Source organism: Epinephelus lanceolatus, chromosome 10 (assembly GCF_041903045.1).
Source record: "Epinephelus lanceolatus isolate andai-2023 chromosome 10, ASM4190304v1, whole genome shotgun sequence".
Classification (NCBI taxonomy): Eukaryota; Metazoa; Chordata; class Actinopteri; order Perciformes; family Serranidae; genus Epinephelus; species Epinephelus lanceolatus.
Genome location: NC_135743.1, coordinates 17,638,642 through 17,657,931, shown reverse-complemented (window position 1 = coordinate 17,657,931; position 19,290 = coordinate 17,638,642). Strand labels below are relative to the sequence as shown.

The 19,290-nt window shown below is 42.6% G+C and overlaps 1 protein-coding gene across 1 annotated transcript in view; it reads right to left on the bottom strand.

Moving 5' to 3' along the window:
- Positions 1-17,279, bottom strand: part of tmem145 (transmembrane protein 145) — a 63,121-nt gene extending 45,842 nt beyond the window's left edge. The window contains exon 1 of the mRNA XM_033641384.2: positions 17,099-17,279. Within this exon, the coding sequence (XP_033497275.1) occupies positions 17,099-17,209 (111 nt within the window). The 5' untranslated portion in view covers positions 17,210-17,279. The remainder of the gene's footprint in view (positions 1-17,098) is intronic.
- Positions 17,280-19,290: the final 2,011 nt, after the last annotated feature.

The following is a 19,290-nucleotide window of genomic DNA, read 5'->3' as shown; positions in this document are numbered from 1 at the left end:
GTAAAATTAGTACAACAAATGAGAGACGTTTTATTTAGACGAATGGCGCGAGAGACAGACCGAGGCTGGACTCAAATTTAGAATACTACAGATTTGTGGTAAATGCCTTTTAATCAATAGAGGGCCCCATTAACCAAGTGCATGGTTAACAAAATGACTGAGAGACTAAAGCAGCAAGTGATTAGACTGAGATTACAGCTGAGTGATACTGACAAAGTAAAATACTGTATCATTTTTAGGCTTTCTACAGATAAATACACATTAGTCTAGACACGACTGTTATGACAATATTCTTCTCCAATATGTTAATAATATATTGTTAAATGAAATATTAGAGGACTCTAAATATGTTTTTCTACAAAATCTGCTTTTTAATCAGCAACAATCTAACAGATTAATTGTTAATTGAGGGAAATAAGCCAGAATCTCTTCTTCCAGCTTTTTAAAGTTACATATTTGCTGCTTTTCTTGATCGTCCTTGATAGTAAACTGAACATCTTTCGCACTGTTGGTCAAACAAAACAAACAATATGTCAACTTGAGCGCTAGGAAATTGTGATAGATATTGTTTTTTACCATTTTCTAACATCTTATATATACATCCATTCATTTTCATCCGCTTCTCCGGGGCACAAGGGCAGCAGGTCAAGCAAAGTACCCCAGACGTCCCTCTCCGTAGTGATGCTTTCCAGCTCCTCCTGGGGGACCCCAAGGCATTCCCAGGCCAGATAAGATATGTAATCCTACAATCCAGCGTGTTCTGAGTCTACCCTGGGGCCTCTTACTAGTGGGACGTGCCCGGAACACCTTTAACGGGAGGCGCCCAGGAAGCACCTCAACTGGCCCGAACCACCTAAAACTGACCCCTTTCGCTGCGAAGAAGCAGCGGCTCTACTCTGAGCTCCCTCTGGATGTCCGAGCTCCTTACCCTATCTCTAAGGCTGAGCCCAGCCACCACACGGAAGAAAATAATTTCAGCTGCTTGTATTTGCGATTTCATTCTTTCGGTCACCACCCAGAGCTCATGACCATGGGTGAAGGGACATAGATGGACCAGTAAATCAAAAGCTTTGCCTTCTGGCTCAGCTCCCTCTTCACCACCACATTCAGTATAATGCAAATATCATTAGTTGCAGCCCAAATTAAATAATACCAACCTTCTACAATTGTAAATTAATCAGAGTTTAATGTTATCCACACAAACAGCCATACAAGAACTTTGCCTAAATAATACACATCAATTTAGTTAACCTGAATATTTCACCACTTTTGATGCTACAGACACAATTTTGTCGATACTTTTGTCGATACCTAACCCTAACCTAGTTTAAAAACGAGCATGGGTTTGCACAACATCCTCCTTTCAACAAAAGTGTAACAGTGTAGAAGGTCCAAACACAAGCAGCCAAACAAAACCTTCCATAGAACAATCTAAAATCACTTTTGATGCCCCGATACAGAATGAATCCCCTTTCTATCTATTGTAGATGAGGAAATATCATATTGAAATAAACAATACTAATACCTTTTTCCTTACCAAAATTAGCGCATGTACGCAGGTTTTAAAAAAAGACAGGAAAACCTGATAAAAATAAGCAATAGACTCCTTTCCCATTTTCAGTAAACCAGAGCCATGTACACAGCTCTGCAGCAAATGAGCGTGCCTTTCTGTTTTCTTTTTTTACTGGTGTGTCACATTCAATGCCACAGACAGGCCAGAAAACAGGTTAGTAAACAACAAAAAGCAGCATGGAGGCCAGTGAAAATGTTACAGTGGTTACTTCTTTTTATATCTCTTACTTATTCAGTCTCTCTTTCATACTCAGTGCAGACTCACTTGGACTGATGTTTGAGCGAGCTTGGGCAGAGACAGATGGTATTTTGTGGCAGCATGTCATTGCATGTCACTAATTAAGGGGGTTTGGTGCGTTCACCCAGATATTGTATTTCTATAACTTCCTGAACGGAGCCAGAGCCTATAAATACCCATGACTACTGCAGAGTCATTCGACCCAAGTCTGAATGCCGATTGTAACCTTTCCTATTACGTACAAAAGCCAGATGTTACCAAGTGTTAGTGGGTTTTTTGTGCAGTGGGAAAGGGTAACCAAGTAGCCTATTCAATGCCAACTTCCCACTAGAGCTGAAACAGTCAGTCAAAAACAACTGCTGTGATAACTGATTAATAATTCAAGCCATTTTTTCAAGCTACAACACCAAATATTCCCCGTATGGTTCCAGCTTCTCAAATGAGTTCATTGGCTGCTTTTCTTGTCTTAAATTCTAAGATAAGATAAACTTTATTGTCCCTACAGGAAATTTGTTTTGGACACATAGTTGCATAGCAAAGTGACTGCAGACTGTTGGTTAGACAAAATAATTTCACATTGTAAATGGTGATGGGCATTTTTCATTATCTTGTGACATTGTACAGGAATTAGGAATTAGGAAAAATACAGCAGCTTAACTGGCAATGAAAACAGTCATTAGATGCAGGACTATTCTGATTTAGATCAGGAATCACCTGATCAAAGAAAAAGTAAACAAGCCAACTTTCAAAGCTTGATTGTTGCTGATATTCAATGCCAGAGATACAATCTGGTCAGTACTCAAAGTACTGAGCTTTGAGATTCAGCCTTATACTCGTGCTTTGCTACAACATCCAATCCTTACTGGAATATGGTAAGTTTTCAAGATATGACACAACAGGTAGTCATTTATCACTTCACAGAACAGCCAGTTTAATTATTTTTCAGCAATGTAGCTTTAAAGACCAGGAAATCACAATCTCATAGTATACAAATACCAAAATCCCAGAAGATACAGTCTCTCATATCAGGAAATGATATTACACTGTATTGTTGGATCTCCAAGTTCTGCTTCAGGTAATGTTAATTTCCTCTAAAATCAATCTTACTTTTCAAATGTTAAACAAGCAGATCCAAAACAACTGCATTCACCCAAAAGTTTCACCTCAGCCAACCGCACGCTAGAATATGTTTCACATTTCAGCTTCTTTGGGGACCAGTGCACAGTTCTCCTCTTCTTTATTAAAGCAGGCCTTAAGGTTGGTTGTTATGAACCCTTGATCTCCACCCAACCAGCAAAACTCCCCGTGCACCATTATACTGTAATTACCTCTGCCCTGCGTTCTCCCTACATAAACAAGCACAGTAATTTCTGTGCTGAGAAATAAAGTGCAACCAGAGCAGTGTAGCGTGGCTAGCCCTGCTGCCTCCATATATCACAGCAAACAAAACCGCAGCCATATTTCAGCCGCTGCCAGGCAGCTTCATCCCCCGGAGCCTCTGGGTTATAATTCATGGCAAACTCCAAAAGTCACTGAAGCCCGAGACTCACTCCCCCACCTCGGTGTGTTGTCCCGGGTGACGCTCAAGGCTGCGGCCATGACAACCAGGGCAGCAGAGGGGAGCACTGACCCAGAGATGAATCCCTGGAGAGAGGAGAGAGGGGTGGCCCGGCTGGGATGGTGGGGGGTATCATTTAAGGCGCCACAGGGTACGACTGTGAAAGACCCCCTTGTTGGACACGAGCATCTGTCACACACTTTTACAACATGACTGCTCTGAAACCAACAGGCATACCCACACACACACACACACACACACACACACCAAATGTCAACCCCCCCACCCCCCATTATTATTGTCATAGCAACCACAGCATGCCTTAGTTTGCAGCTGCCATAGAAACATCAAAAGGCCAAGCCGTCCATTCGAACACACACAAACACTTTTATTTCGTCATGCTTCCGTTCACACATCCTTCAAATTTCCTAACAAACACAGCAGTTGTATCATACAGCTGAGCCTGAACAATGGTGTTCAAAGCAGGTAATTAGTTTTACTTCCGTCTTGCAATATGAGTCAATTATTGAGCTTCACACACACCAAAGAGGACACAGTGTTTCGCCTTGGATTCTTTCCAGCAGCAGTGCCGAAATGTGTGAGCTTTATTTTGCGACACCTGAAGATATTTAGCGCATCAGCTGACACAATAAGAACTTAAGACACATGGTTATAATGTCATGATGTCATTTTTAAATCATGTTTAAAAAAATGCTCTATGTTCACACAGAAATGTAAAATAAAGAATTAAAAAAATGCTTCTGATAACTGAACTAACCAGCAAGATAAAGTGATTTAAATGTGGACTTAAATGTGACAACACTAATTTAACTGCCTAACGCTCCATGTCTGTCACTAAAAATAATGAGAAATAAACTCACTTCACCACAAAAACACAACAACAACAAAAAAAAAAAAAAATAAAATGCTTCCTATACCCCATATGCTATTGAAATCACTCCTGCATGTGGGGGCAGGTTTAACACTTAGGGTTGCAACAGCATGCAATTTTCACGATACGATAACTGTCTCAGAAAATATCGCAGTGTCACAGTATCACGGTATTACAGAATTTATATTACTAACAATCAGACTGACCCTTAACCCTATGGGCCCTAGGCGTTTTTGGGGTATTTTTACTGCCTTTACTTTTAAGCTCATTTCACAGTCACTCTAAAGGCTACATACACATGCTATATCTTGGGGTTTTTTCAGGACAATCTGGGCTAACCAGATTTGCCATCATTCCATGTCCTTCTATGTGCCTGTATTTTATATTAATTTTTATATCAATGAGAAAAACAAATCTGTGTTACTAAATTCTTACATTTTTACATGTATCTCACCATAGCAAGTTGGAAGAAGACATATTCTGCCATATATGAAGAGGGGAGACTCTCTGGAATCTGGCATTATAAGAACCATGATGCTGGGACATTCTGTCACTTCACAGCTGTCCAAAACATGTGGTTTGTGCCAGGTGGACATGATTGCCAGTGTTCTTTCATTATTGCAAGAAATTCCATTGATTCATTCACAAGTCAAAAATGTGTTTTATCTGAAAGAAACATGCAATATTTACATCTAAGATCATAGAAAAATAGTCAACCAAGTGCAATGATGTCCTCCAAGATAATATTTGCGACTTTGTTTGCAGTAAACAAAGTTTGTTGTTGTTTTTCAGTTTCAGTTATATATTGGGGGGCATTTTGGGCATTGGGGGGGACACATGTCCCCCTCAATGTATATGGTGACTACAGCCCTGTCATGCATGCATAATTAGGCTACAGTTGTCTGGGTGCGCAAAGGTGAAGTGGCTGGTCTTGTCATACAAAGTTTGATGGAGTGTCAACTGGACAATATGGAGATATTTGCATTTTGAAAGCCGGACTACAAATGTGGATAGACAGGGAGAAACACATGTAAGCCTGAGACGTGGTAAGATACGATATTCCTCACTATATGAAGTGACTGATTACAAGATGGATTGTAAAGAAATTCGTCAGGTTTTTATTTTGTAGACACTCGATCTGTATTTATAGCATGATGGGATGACAGCACAATGATGTGTGTGGTCCTGCGCTTTCATGTGATATGCGTGGCATTTCTGTGCGAGCCTGCATTCGTGAGTAACCCATCCAAGAGTAATGTGTGTGCAAAGCTGTATGAAAGCTCTGTTATACATCATTTTAGTGTACCTTTATCATTTTTTTTTCGCTGTGAAAACATTGGACTACCGACAAGTGTGGTCTTGTTGGAAAGCTACGATTCTACTGTTTCACGTGATTTGCGTGGCTTCTCACTATGACGCACGGTCGCGGAGAAAATCAATAGAGAAGAACAGGTGTGAATTTTGACGCACTATGCATCGTTCGGGCCCATAGGGTTAAAGGACTGAAAATGGAAGGGTTATTTTTGGTTGCCCAGATGTTTTGTTGCTATATTTGACACTTAAAACCATTTCGTTAATGGTGTAAATGTGTAAAAAGTCTCCCCTTTGAAAATAACTAAAATAAGGGGGAGATTCCCCATCCAGTTGCATTTTTTTAAATATTGCAGATAAGCAAATATACACAGTATGATAACCATCAACTTTAATATCATGGTATACCTTGAAACTGGTGTATCGCTGCAATCCGACTTATAACTGACATCTAGTGTTGGTGAAGGTTCTCAGTCAGCCAGGTCATGGTTATCTTAAGTGCTATATCGTTGGCAACTGGGCTTGCTTGAGTTTCTTGAAGACGTTTCCCCTTACAGAGTCGTTAAGGTCACGTGTGACCTTATGTGACCTTAACAACTCTGTAAGGACTTTAATGACGTAACTGTATGGGTTCATACCCACACGGAGTTTGAAGCCTAAGACTCCGCACCAGTCCATTAGACCTGAAGAAGCCTCTTGGATCAGAGGTGAAACGTCTTCAAGAAACTCAAGCAAGTCCAGTTGCCTACGATACAGCACTTAAGATCGACACCTAGTGTTTCATTCGATAATAACAACTGATGACATTTAACAAACAGAACACTGATACAAGTTATTTACATAAAAATTGTATCTGAATAGTTCCAGAAGAGTCTGAGTCAAGACATCAAAACCAAAGATTGTTACAACTTCCCACGGTCTCCTCTAATCAACTCTGCATTTACAGTCGCAGAGACCAAATGACTCAAAACTCAGAGAAATTTAGACAAGAAAAAACTGGTATACATACAGATGCCATGCCAGTCATGTGGACACAACACAGGACAAAGCAAAGCTAAGCACTGTCAGGAAACTGCAAAGTGTATCATTGAGCAGTGTGTGTGCAAGGAGAGAGAGACAGTGTGTCTACACTCGGGACAGGCAGGTGAGCCGGACGTCAGGTTAGTAGTAATCCATGAACATACCAGTGAATATTAAGTGTGAGCTACAGTTTGTCAGAACCACCAGACCAGTGAAGCTATTTTAATGGTGGGTAGAGAAACAGTCTTGCGTGTTTTGCGTCATCTGATTGGCCTTCAAATTATCTAGAACGAATATCAGCCAATAACGATTGGTGGCTGCTGCTAAATGCGTACAGGGGAAACACTGGGACACACATGGCCACTGATTGTGATCCCAAGCGTTCAAACAGGTAGTAAAGAGCCAACAGCTAATCAATGAAAGAACAGGAAGTTAATCAGCAGGGTGGGACATGAAACCAAATTCAATAAATTATCGAAATTATGAGTCTCTTACTGACCCAAGTTTATTCATGTCACAATTTTAAATAAATGCCTATAAAACACCCAATGACATCTAACTTCAAGTTCAACCAACCAATCTGACAACAGCACAGTCATTGGTCATACAAACAGTACTGTGGTTGAACTGGACCAACACATCGAAGCCAGCACAAGAAAAGACATGAACTATATGACCAAAAGTAAGTGGACTCCCCAACATTACAGCCTTATCAGATTGTGGAAAATTTCATTTCGAGGCCCACAGAGATTAATATGCTGCTACAAAAGCCTCCACTCTTCAAAGAAGGCTTTCCAAAGGATTTTGGTACCTGGAGAGATTTTCTCTCTTTCAGCCATGAAAGCATCAGTGAGGTCAGGCACAGATCTTCGGTGATAAGGCCCGGCTCGCAGTTGGCGTTCCAGTTTATCCCAAAGGTGTTTGATGGACTCTGTGCAGGCCAGTCAAACATCATCTCAACAATACTCAGACTAAAATTTCTTTATGGATTTGGCTCAAGTTGAAACAGAAGAGGATCTTCCACAAACTAGTGATAAATCCCACACTGAATGTCTGCTTGTGATTATTTATCCATTTTCTGATTAGAAATGAGAGTTGAAAAATGTTTTACTTTGGGTAAAATGCTGCGCTTGTCATTGTCAGCAGCCATCCAATCACAGTGGAGAAGGGGCGGGACAAACACAGCAAAGACCCAGTCATTACAGAGGACGAATAACAGCTGTCATTTTTCAGCTGGGTAAAGAAAACTTTGGTGGACACAACCTTATTAAACACCAGTGATTGTCCGGCTAATACGAATGTTGTTGGACAAGAGCATAATGACCAAACAATCGACCTACTGACCAGAACTTGGAGGTTGAAAGCACAATGATGTTTAAAATAACAGTGTATGCAGTGTTAACAGTTCCCCTTGAATGGATCTACACTAGAGGTGAAATGATAACCCATATTACCCACAATGCACCTCAACCGTCAAATGTTTCGTCAAAGATTTTGGTGTGTTATACCAGGTCCTTAGGAAGTACACTAGACTTTGAAGCCACATTGCTATGATGGCCAAACAGTGAAACATCAACATCTGGGTCCGTCAAGTGATGCCACTTGTGTCACAATCCCTGGGAAATGACCTCATTTAATATCAGGATTTGATCCATTTGGTCCGCTAACATTTATAAAGAGGAGCCACACAGTTCAATCATTTCATCAACCATTTAAGTACTGAAGGGCTAAACCGGAAGTTAGCCAGCCCAGATAGCAAAAGGCTTTATAGAGTGTGCCAGTAAACCCGGAACTCCGTTAGCGCTTTTAGCACTTCCGGTTCTCTCATCTTAAAGTCAATACGTTTTTTGAATGGGATTTTGGTAAAATGCCTCAAATAAGGTCTGTGGTTAACAAAAGCTTAAGCGAGTTTCAGGTTTTGTTCTACGACATAAAACACGTCAGTAAATACCCTGCTTGTGAATTTTGAAGCTTTTACGTGTAAAAAAGGCGGTTGCTAACAAGTTGCTCAATACAACTACAAACCCTGTCGGGGACATTAAACGTCATCACCCCCAAACAGGTGAGAGTGCTGGCAGTCCGCCATTACAGCTTCTTATTTAGCTTAAACAGTCCGATTTCCCCATTATACAATGCTTTTAAAATAAAGTGGCCGAAATCAGTCGAAAGCTTAGTGGTGGTGACGTCAAGAGTCATGCGACCGTGGAGTAGTCATGTAGTCCGTTAAAGCCTAACATTAGCTTTTTGCTTCTGACAATCGCATTTAAGCTTCAAATGCGGTATGAAAGGTGTTCATATGTGAAGATTATCTCTGAACCTGTAAGTATCATAAACTTGTGATAGCCACAGAGCTTATTTTCTGACATAATCCAAAACGCAATGCAAAAATCACATTCACTTTCTCTTCCGGGAACCAGCGCGATGCCAAACGTCCAGGTTTTGACGTCAGCCCTGGCATACTCTCTTGCCCTTGCTCTATGGGACATATGATGTAAATAATCCAGATAATTTCATACCAAGGAGGTCAACTTTTTTGGCTTCATCCACCACTGAGCAACAGGACCCCACCTCCAAGGCTGTATCCAGTTCTCTTTATGCATCCATGAGCCTGTTAATACCTGGTATTAATATGCTTCTTGGGTGATCCAATGATGCAGGTTGGAAGTGGACAGCCATAAATACAAGACACATTTTAATCCAATCATTCAAATCACTTGTCAAGGTGGTCTGGGACACATTTGACCACATATCTTTTGTGGTGTAAATGCCAGTGCAGCCTAGCGTTCCCAACAAGTTCTTCATCGTCAATGCAGGTGGTTATTTAGCACTCTAAAACTTTTGACCAAAGTGCTGCATGATCGTCCATTGAATTGGACTTGTTGGATTCCGCTGACAGCAGTATCTTCAGCTGTGCCGACACAAACACTTACACGACTAGTGACCATGTTGGCAAGCAGCTTGCGAGAGTGTTTAAGGGAATGATATGCCTGGGGCCCTTTGACGTTTGAGCAAAATCTTAACACAAGTGGTCAGCCAAAGATGCATGTTAGACAAAGGTACCAATGGCCATGTGCCTCGGCTGTCCACCTGTGTTTGGATCAATGAAACGCATGTTAATACCAGGTGTAAACAGGCTCCATGTGTCATGCTTATAGCGGCTAATGTAGCCTCCAGCTGCTAGCCTCAGGCAGAAATAAGGAGCGGACCAAAAAGTTTCAACTAAACTCACTTTCTAACTCCACACCTCCAGATTTTTTTCAAACTGTTTGGGACTCCACAATGACTCAGGTTTATACAACTTTTTTTCACAAATGAAGTAGCACTCCCAGACACCTGTAAACAGGCTTTGATGTGTAAAAGCAGTGAAGTTCCCCTTTAAAAAGGCAGTCAGCTGAGACTAACAAGGCCAAGGTGGCATGCACAGGCCAGCATGTCGCTCAGATAACAGCACACTGCACCACCAGGATCGAGCTATTACACCAACTTCAACAACTAAACGAAGCAGCCGCTAGTTAGCTGAGTGCAGCTGAGTGTGTGTGTGTGTGTGTGTGTGTGTGTGTCAGTGGAGAGCAGAAACTGAGCCCTGGAGAACAGCAACAGTGGATGAGGTGTCTACCTTAATCCCCTTTTAGTCTTTTTATTTCCCCATGGCCACTGCATTGTGATGCAGAATCACTCAGCCACCTCCCTGAGTGTGTGTGTGCGTGCTTGCACATGTGTGCGCGTGTGTGTGCGCACACCCCATTAATCAAGTGCTATGCCTTAATGCAGTATCCGGTCAATTCAGCATCTCTCCGTCTCATTCCCTCCGTCACTTTCTTTCTTTCTTCTTTCTTTCCTCCCTCACAGTTTCTGTTCTTTCATCTCTGTAGCTTTCTGTCTTTTTCTCGTTCTCTCTAGATCCCTTTTTGCTTGCTAGGCCTCATTAACAATTAATTACCAATCAGCTAGTCAAGTCACCCCTGGACCGCTGGGCTTCTCAATGATTCATTAGTCAGGGTTACACAACGCTGCGACGCATAAACACACTCACGCACCGACACACACAAACACACTCAAGCTCTGTCCCTCTCTGTCTCTTGGGGTGTTTCACTGGAGCTCACGCTGACTCTGTAGACATTCAAACACACGCAGACATTAAAGGGAACATATGGACCCATGAAAACGTTCAGTCACATGCACACACCTGCACACACACGGTGCCTGTATCTTATCACAATGTCCTCATTAAAAAGAGATGTGGGAAAACTGATTGAGTCGGAAATTCTACACATCCAGGGTTCCCGAAACTTACTTCAGTGTCAACTTGAAGGATTTTTCAGTGACTTTCAGAGTCCTGTTTGCAGAAATTCAAGAATTTAGAACTGGCATATCTGAAGATAAGACATGACATTAATTAAAACAAGACATCACATCGCCTCTTTGCTTCATGATCCTATTACGTCCAGAAATCCTGGTGAAATCCTCCATTTCAAAACTGCTGCTACATCAACCCCAACATCCATCACAGTGTTTTTCCTCAGGATGTAAGATGTTGATTTTAGGATGGAGAAAGGCCCAGTGAGCTGAGGCATGCTGATGAATATGGCCAATGGATTTTTAAATTAGAAAAAGAACTTTCAAGGGTATGTGTTCATTTTCATTAATTTCCAAAGACAAAAGTTTAAAGACCTTTCTGGTCCAATCCACAATTTTTCATTAAGTGCAAAATCCAAAGACCAAAAGACATTTTAACCTGTCCATAGCCACATTTTTACAGAATAAGTATTCAGCACTCGTTCTCTAAACCCCAAACCTCTATTCCTGAGAGACTGCAGAGAACTGGGGCTGAATGATTGATTATTTTTAATATAAAAGTTACAATTTGAAGAAGTGTCATTTTAACATTGTAAGAGCTGTATTTCTGACTATAAGTTATATACTTATAAGTGTCCTAACAAGCTGTAGAAACCAGGTTTAAGCTGTCTGCACTTTTACTTATTCTATCTAGCTGTAGTTGAAGGAACAGTGTGTAGGATTTAGGAGCATCGAGCAGGGAGGACTGCAGACTGCAACCAGCTGAAACGTCTCCTATGTGCCAAGCGTCAACTCCTGGTTAGGATGATCATTACTCAGGAGGTCTTTAGCAGAAGCTGTATTATCAGCAGCAGTCTCTTCCTCTCCAAACCAATGAACCAGGTTAGTAAAATCAGTAAAATACTAAATAAAGCAGTTTTATGTTAAAATTCTGTTAAACTCATAGTAGAAGGGCCACTAGCCCAACACCTGCTAATGTGTCCACACCTTTTTCCTCTGATAACTTAAGATCCAGACGTTGAATTATCCACAGAGATCTCTTCCTCTTCAAAACAAACACACCTGAGGCCTGTAATACGAAGCCAGTTCAATTTACCCAGGATATCTTTTTGTTATCTGGCTTGACGAACCCCAACACTGTCCGTCTGGATAACCGGTACTACAAAGCTGGTTATCAACTGGTTCAGTCAACCCTTGGTTTTCCTATCCAGCAATGAGCGCATTCATGGTCATCATCAGAACCATGAATGAAGTAGGCTGCTTCATATCATATGAGATGAAACCGTACCGAAAAATGTCTCTTAGAAAGTAAAATGTCGATGGCATAGGATGTAAACAATACTCTGTAATCTTAAAACAATTCTTTGCTGTTTAGTTGGATGATGATGATGATGATGATGATGAATATGTCACATAAAACACTTTAAAGTAATGCCAGACTGTTTCTGCTACTGGCCGATGCAAACCCAATCTAGAGCCAATGTTTGGTTTGTCTGTTCTGGGCTACTGTAGAAACATGCCAGTGCAACATGGCAATCTCTGTGGACAAAGACCTGCTCCCCATGCAGATATTAGGGGGTGACAATTCTTATTGTCTCTAAGGTCAGAACAACAACTCAGAAAGTTGGACATATCTAATATGTAAAATCATGGTAGATGAAAGTAATTGTTTGGTTGATGGTAATAAATTTGCATGTCATTTATTTGCTCAAATTTGTAATATGGTATTGTAAGTTGTAACCGTTAGCTGCTGTCCAACTAGAGTGACATATACGAGTTAGAAAAGTTATTTATTAGCGTTAGTCAGGTCAAGCAATATTTCAGTAGTTTCAGGGAATGAACTAAGCAGCTGTGGCTGAGGAGGTAGGGCTGGATGTTCGATCCCCGGCTCCTCCAGTCCACAAGCATCCTTGAGCAAGATACTGAACCCCAAATTGCTCCCGATTCAGTGGGTGAATTCACCCACCAATGAATGGGTGAATGTGACTCATAGTGTAGAAAGTGCTATACGATCCATCGATTTGATACAGCAACAAGTCTGGGACAAAATCACTATAATATAAAGCATCACATCTTCTTTGTAGCGCCCATATTGTTTGCACATTACAACTAAAAGCTCGTGAACAAAACAATTTCCGAAAAACGACTTCCCCACTTAATAAATGGGACCAACCCAGGATCATGTGAATGCAGCATAACGCAATGTAGACCACAAGTCCAGGCCTTTAGTTTAATTTATAGAAAAGAATCACCATTGAACTTACAATCACAATATTGGTCGAAAAAAAAAAAAATCGCAATTACATGTTTTCTCCAAATCATTCAGCTTTATTGGAAACTGAGGTCTGACACTTGTAACAGCAAGTGTCAGCTGTCAAAAAGTAACTGAACAACACATCACCCCAACCCGACAGTCTGACTAGAAGTGTGCTTTTGTAGAAGTTCAACATCCCTGTGGACACAGGGGGGAAACAGGCTGCTGAAAGAGTTCAAGGATTTTATTTCTTTCCCAGATTGTCCCAGCTGGATTCAAAACACTGACCTTCCTCTGACCTCAAAGCCACTGCTGCCTCTCAAAGGGACATTTTATCGGGACCTCCACACGTCATGAGCCACTGAAGTTAATTGTACACATCGACCAGCCCGAATAAAGCTGTTGACCAGTCTGCCGCACCGATGCCTTTGGATAACTTTGCTTGTGATTCTCTGAAATTCTCCAGCCACTCCACAGTTTCCAACAGTTCATCCCTCCCAGTGTGGTAAATTACATTTGTCAATTTGCAGCTCTGCACAAACTCTGCCTTCAGCTCTGCAGACATTGACACAACCACAGCATCATGGGATTGAGGCTGAGTGTTTTTGTGTGCAAGTGCTGGAGTTTGTTCTGTGAATGTGTGTCTGTGTGTGTATATAAATCTGAGAGAGAGAGGGGATGTGGAGGGGATATAGTGGGTGACCTTGGGGCAGAAACGCACGAGCAAGACTGATGATGTGTTAAAGTGTACACACGCACACACACAGTATCAATATGTCAAGGCAGGTGTTGCCTGATGTCATTCAGAGCGCGCTGTTGTTTTGCTTGCGTTGTCAAATGATCCCTGACGGGTTTAGAGGCACAAGAGTAAGACGGAAAAACCAACAACAAGGTTCAAGAAAGACTCTGAAAAGCAATAAAGTACATGTCTACATCTTTAAAGGTTATTTTTTACTCTTCTCATTTGTCTAACAATGCAAGCAAAGATAAAACAATTACTTGCTTACTTGTTTAATCGATGAATCCATCTGCAACTCTTTTGCTTTCTAAGATAACATGCTAAAAGTCCATTGGCGCCAGCCTCTCACACTGAGATTTTTGCTGTCTTTTGTTGTTTGTTTGCACCTTTTATGATAGTAAACTAAATATCTTGGGATTTTTGAGTGTTAATTGGACAAAACAGAGCTGTTCACTTTCAACTCTGGGAAACTGCGATGGACATTTTTCTATTTTCTGACATTTCGTAGACCGAAGGATTGATTGAGAAAGTAATCATCCATCCATTTTCATCTGCTTATCCGGGACCTGGTTGCAGGGTCAGCAGGCCAAGCAAAACACCCCCAACGTCCTTCTCCCCAGCAACAGTTTCCAGCTCCTCCTGGGGGACCCCAAGGCATTCCCAGGCCAGATGAGATATGTAATCCCTCCAGCGCATTCTGGTTCTACTCCAGGCCACCAGCAGGACATGACCAAAACACCTCCAGTGGGAAGTGCCCAGGAGGCATCCTGATCAGATGCCCGAACCACCTCAACTGACCCCTTTCGATGCTAAGGAGCAGTGGCTCTACTCCCGAGCTCCCTCAGGATGTCCGAGCTCCTCACCCTCTAAGGCTGAGCCCAGACACCCCACAGAGGAAACTCATTTCGTCACTACCCAGAGCTCATGACCATAAGTGAGGGTTGGGACTAAATGGACCAGTAAATCGAAAGCTTCGGCTTCCAGCTAAGCTCCCTCTTCACAACAACGGTCCAGCGCAGCACCCGCATCACTGCAGAAACTGCACCAAACCACTGATCCATCTCACACTCCATGCTACCCTCACTCGTGAACAAGACCCCGAGATACTTGACCTCCCTTGCTTGAGAGAGTTCAAGTGGGCCCACCACCTGCAGGGACAGAAATCAGAGTCTGTTGCATAGCGTGCCCGGCAGCAGGCAGGGGCGGGGCATTCCTGGCGTCGTGGACTGGCTCCCTTGCTTAAGAAAGTAATCAGATCAACTGATATTCAAAAAAATAGGTGGCACCCTACAATGCTTTTCAGGTGTAGAACTTATTTATGTGAAATCTCTTTATTCATGGCCTTACGTAAGAAAACAGGCTGACTAAAAGTATATCCCTATTTACCGCAGAGGACTATAAAAGTAGGTGCCCTCCTTGTCAAGAGCTGAGGTGTCCCTCTCACACAAACACACACACACACACACACACACACACACACACACACACACGTTTGGAATTTGCCCAGTGCAACCTACTGCCGGCCACTGAGCAGCTCCACTGGAGCAGGTGCAGATTCAGCGCTGCGTTCAAGGGCATCTCGACGAGTGATGGATGGATGAGTGCTCCTTGTTCAATTTATCCATTCAGATTTCCTGTCGTCATCGCGGGGATTCAAATCGGTGACTTCAATCTCTCAGTTCATGGCGCACTTTAAAGTCAGAGTTCAGGGAATGTGAGCAAAACAAGTCAGCCTGCTGGAGTGAGAATTAAAGCTCAAACCGCCTGCTGTCTCGTAGATTACATTCTTCAGTATTTTGGGGGGAGCCAGGTAAGGTGATATACGAGTAAGGTGATATACTGGTGTTAAGTATTTTAATGCACTGTTTGGCTACACATGAAAACCTGTGGTACATGAAGCACCCGAGTGGTTGGGGCACAATATTTATAATGTGTTAGAATGCAGAGATGAACACATGCTCCTTTTTTAAAACAGCACTTTGCAACAGTGCAACAAGATAGTCGCTCCCCTGCTGATGGTCCACTGGAGATATCAGCGGCTGAGGGTGCTCATGTTTGAGATTAAACAATTTGTTGACTAATCAATAACTTCGATCAAGTAGCCACCGCTGGTTCCAGCTTCTCAACTGGGAGCATTCACAGCTTTTAAATATCACTTTATATCTGGGAAATTATTTTGATATCATATTCTTTCTTATGTTTGTTTAATATGAACTTGCTTCGCCTCTGGTTAGAGTCACAAGACACAGCTGACCTCACAGACTAAAAGGTCAAACGTGTCCTCGGTTGCATCAGAGAGATAAATATTTTGACTTGCATAAATTCCAACACAATTACCATAATGCTCCAAACAACCATGAATCATCTGAATTAAAGCTCCACAGCCAGTCTTGTTACAGAAGCTACTAGTGGTCTGCCTTGCTGAACTCACATCCAGACCTTAAGACAGCTCTACTGTACTACTCATGTCAAACTTGATCCACCAACTCGTGAGAATACAAACCAGAGATGTGGAACAGCAGGTGGGAGCCTCCTTAATCACAAACAGCCCTGAGCTACAGTATCTGCTCGGCTGCTCAGTTAACATTTTAACTCGCAGATCTTGTAAGGGCAACGATGATGTCGATGCTGATCTGTCTGAAGACAGACCCTGACCAGGCTGGACTGAACCCAGTGGCTCAAGGATTGCCACCAACCCAGCGGTGCGCGCCAGCAGCCATATGACGCACACCTGTAACGGCTCCTCTCATCATAAACACAAACACCGCTGCTCATTTAGATTTAAGAGAGGGAATAAAACCACGCATATAAAGCTGGGTTTGGCTTCGGGATGAGTAATCACAACTGGAGGCTCCATTGGTCGCCGTGCACTGGTGGGGTGCCGCTTACTGGGGCTACGATGATGCCAAAGACCATCACATTGAGGGTGAAATATAGCGTTACGCCACAGATGACACGCAAGCAGATGGCGCGCAGTTGCAAGGCAGCACAGAGGTGAGTGTGTTTCATCTGGCGGCAGTAAACACACACGTAAATACCCGAGGCAACTTGGCGGTGAATTGGCCGGTAGCCTCCTCGACTATCCGCGGAGCAGTCCGCCACAGAGGCACCTGCGTTCGGAGACGCAGTCGAGTCCCTTCCCCACTCCCACTGTGGCGGTGTCATTGACGCAAGTGGCAACTAATTAAAGAGGCAAAGAAGAAAAAAGCAGCGCTCACCTCTTTGGTGTTGACGATGCCTTTGACGTATTTCCCGAGGACTGAATCCACGAAGAAGACGCTGGACAACACAGCCAGGCACAGGAGTCTCTCCCCGACCCTCACCTCCATCTTTCTCTCTCCCCGCTGCCGCTCGTCTGCTCTCCGGGCTCCCTGAAGCCTGTCTCTGAGCGGGGGCGCGCACGGAGGAACGGCTCGAGCACGGAGCGCGAGAGAGGCTGAGAGGGTGCGCGTGCACGCCGGTCCCTTCAATGCATGTGGCCCCCCTACAGCAGCTGAAGCTGGATGGCGGCTGGTGCTGGTGCTGGTGGTGTGTGTGGCTGCATGGGAGGAATGGGAGGAGGGGGGGGGGGTTAGAGAGTGCGCGCGCCCGGTTCCGCTCGTGCTTTGAGAATGCGACACGTCCACACATTAAAAATGCTTTCCCTGATTGCAATCATGTTTTCATTAGAGGTCACACACCTCTAATGAAGTAGCACTGAGACAGATGATGCCTGGCCTCCTGGCTCAAATTATCAGATCACTAATCAGCAGGATGTAGATCAACAGGACCTGAAAGGCTGATTCTGCTGGATTACTCAGAAATATTACATGTTAACACTGTTTGCAACAGTATGTTTGTATGTAGACTATATATAGCCTACTGCAAAATAGGGGTCTATTAGCAAAATGTAAAGTACAGTGAATTAAAGGGGGCATATATACCTGTGTGGTGGTGTGTCTGTGTCACTCTGCAGGTACACCTCCAAGATCAGCGGTTCCTGTGAAGTCAATCAATCAATCAATTTTATTTATAAAGCCCAATATCACAAATCACAATTTGCCTCACAGGGCTTTACAGCATACAACATCCCTCTGTCCTTTGGACCCTCACAGCGGATAAGGAAAAACTCCCCCCAAAAAAACCCTTTAACGGGGAAAAAAAAAGGTAGAAACCTCAGGAAGAGCAACTGAGGAGGGATCCCTCTTCCAGGACGGACAGACATGTTGTAAAGTTTAGTTGATTCAAAACACATATTAAACATGGCTTCATAGCAACAATTTCAAACACAAGTACACAAATCAGCTTCACTATAACTCGCAGCATTCACAGACAAAGCATTTTGCTTTTGCTGGACACATTTTCCCCACAAATACAACATGCTAATGTTTTTAGCACAAGCCTGTGGCATTTTACATTGTATATATTAGCCTAGTGGCTAGAGGACTTTTTCCTCCACTCACATGAAGACACGAACAACAGCAACATTTAACAAAGGTAATGTTACAAAATTCTGCTTCATTACAACTCACAAAGTTCACTGACAAAACAAGTGTCTTATACTAAACACGTTTTCCAAACAAATGTAACATGCTAACATTAGTAGCACGAGCCTATGGCATTTTATATTGTATAAGTCAGTCCTAACCTATAACATCTCATCCTGGTACACCTTCCTTTCCGTTAAAGACAAATCCAAACTCTGAAAAGTCATCAAACATGCTACCAAAATAAAAGGGCACCACTCAGACCTCATTGACAGATCTTCACACACAGGCAGTTAAACGGAAGGCCGACACCATCATAAACGACCCCTCACATCCACTCCACAGTTCATTTCAACTCCTCCCATCTGGCTGCCCTTACAAGATACCATTAGCAAGAACAAACATAGTAAAGAAATCATTCATTCCTACCGCCATCAACATTATCAATAAATCTTAAGGGTTTGACTCAGGGTTCTTAGATTTATGTGCTGCTCTATACTGTATTGGTATGTATTTTATACTTTTATACTGTACATTTTTTGTCTTTTATGTATTTTTAACTTGTGTTTTATTGTGAGCCACGTCAAAGACGAATTTCCACTGCTCTGCAATGGACAATAAAGTTCTTTCTGATTCTGATTCTGATTCTGAAATTATCCTAGTGACGAGCGGAGATTTCCTCTGCTCATATGAAGCCAGGATGAATCACACAAAAGACTTAAAATGCTATTTTTGTGGGGGCTTTATTATCTTCATAGTTTATTGTTTCTGAGATAAAAGTAAATAAAAGTCTAATTTCCACTGAGGGAAATGGTTTCAGCGTACAAAAACAGACAGGAGATCTGCGTTGCCGCAATGTGCAGTTACATTTCTGGGGAGGTGCACGTCAGGGTTTGTTGACGCAGAGCCTACGCTGTAGGTACGGAAACGACAGAAGTATAAAT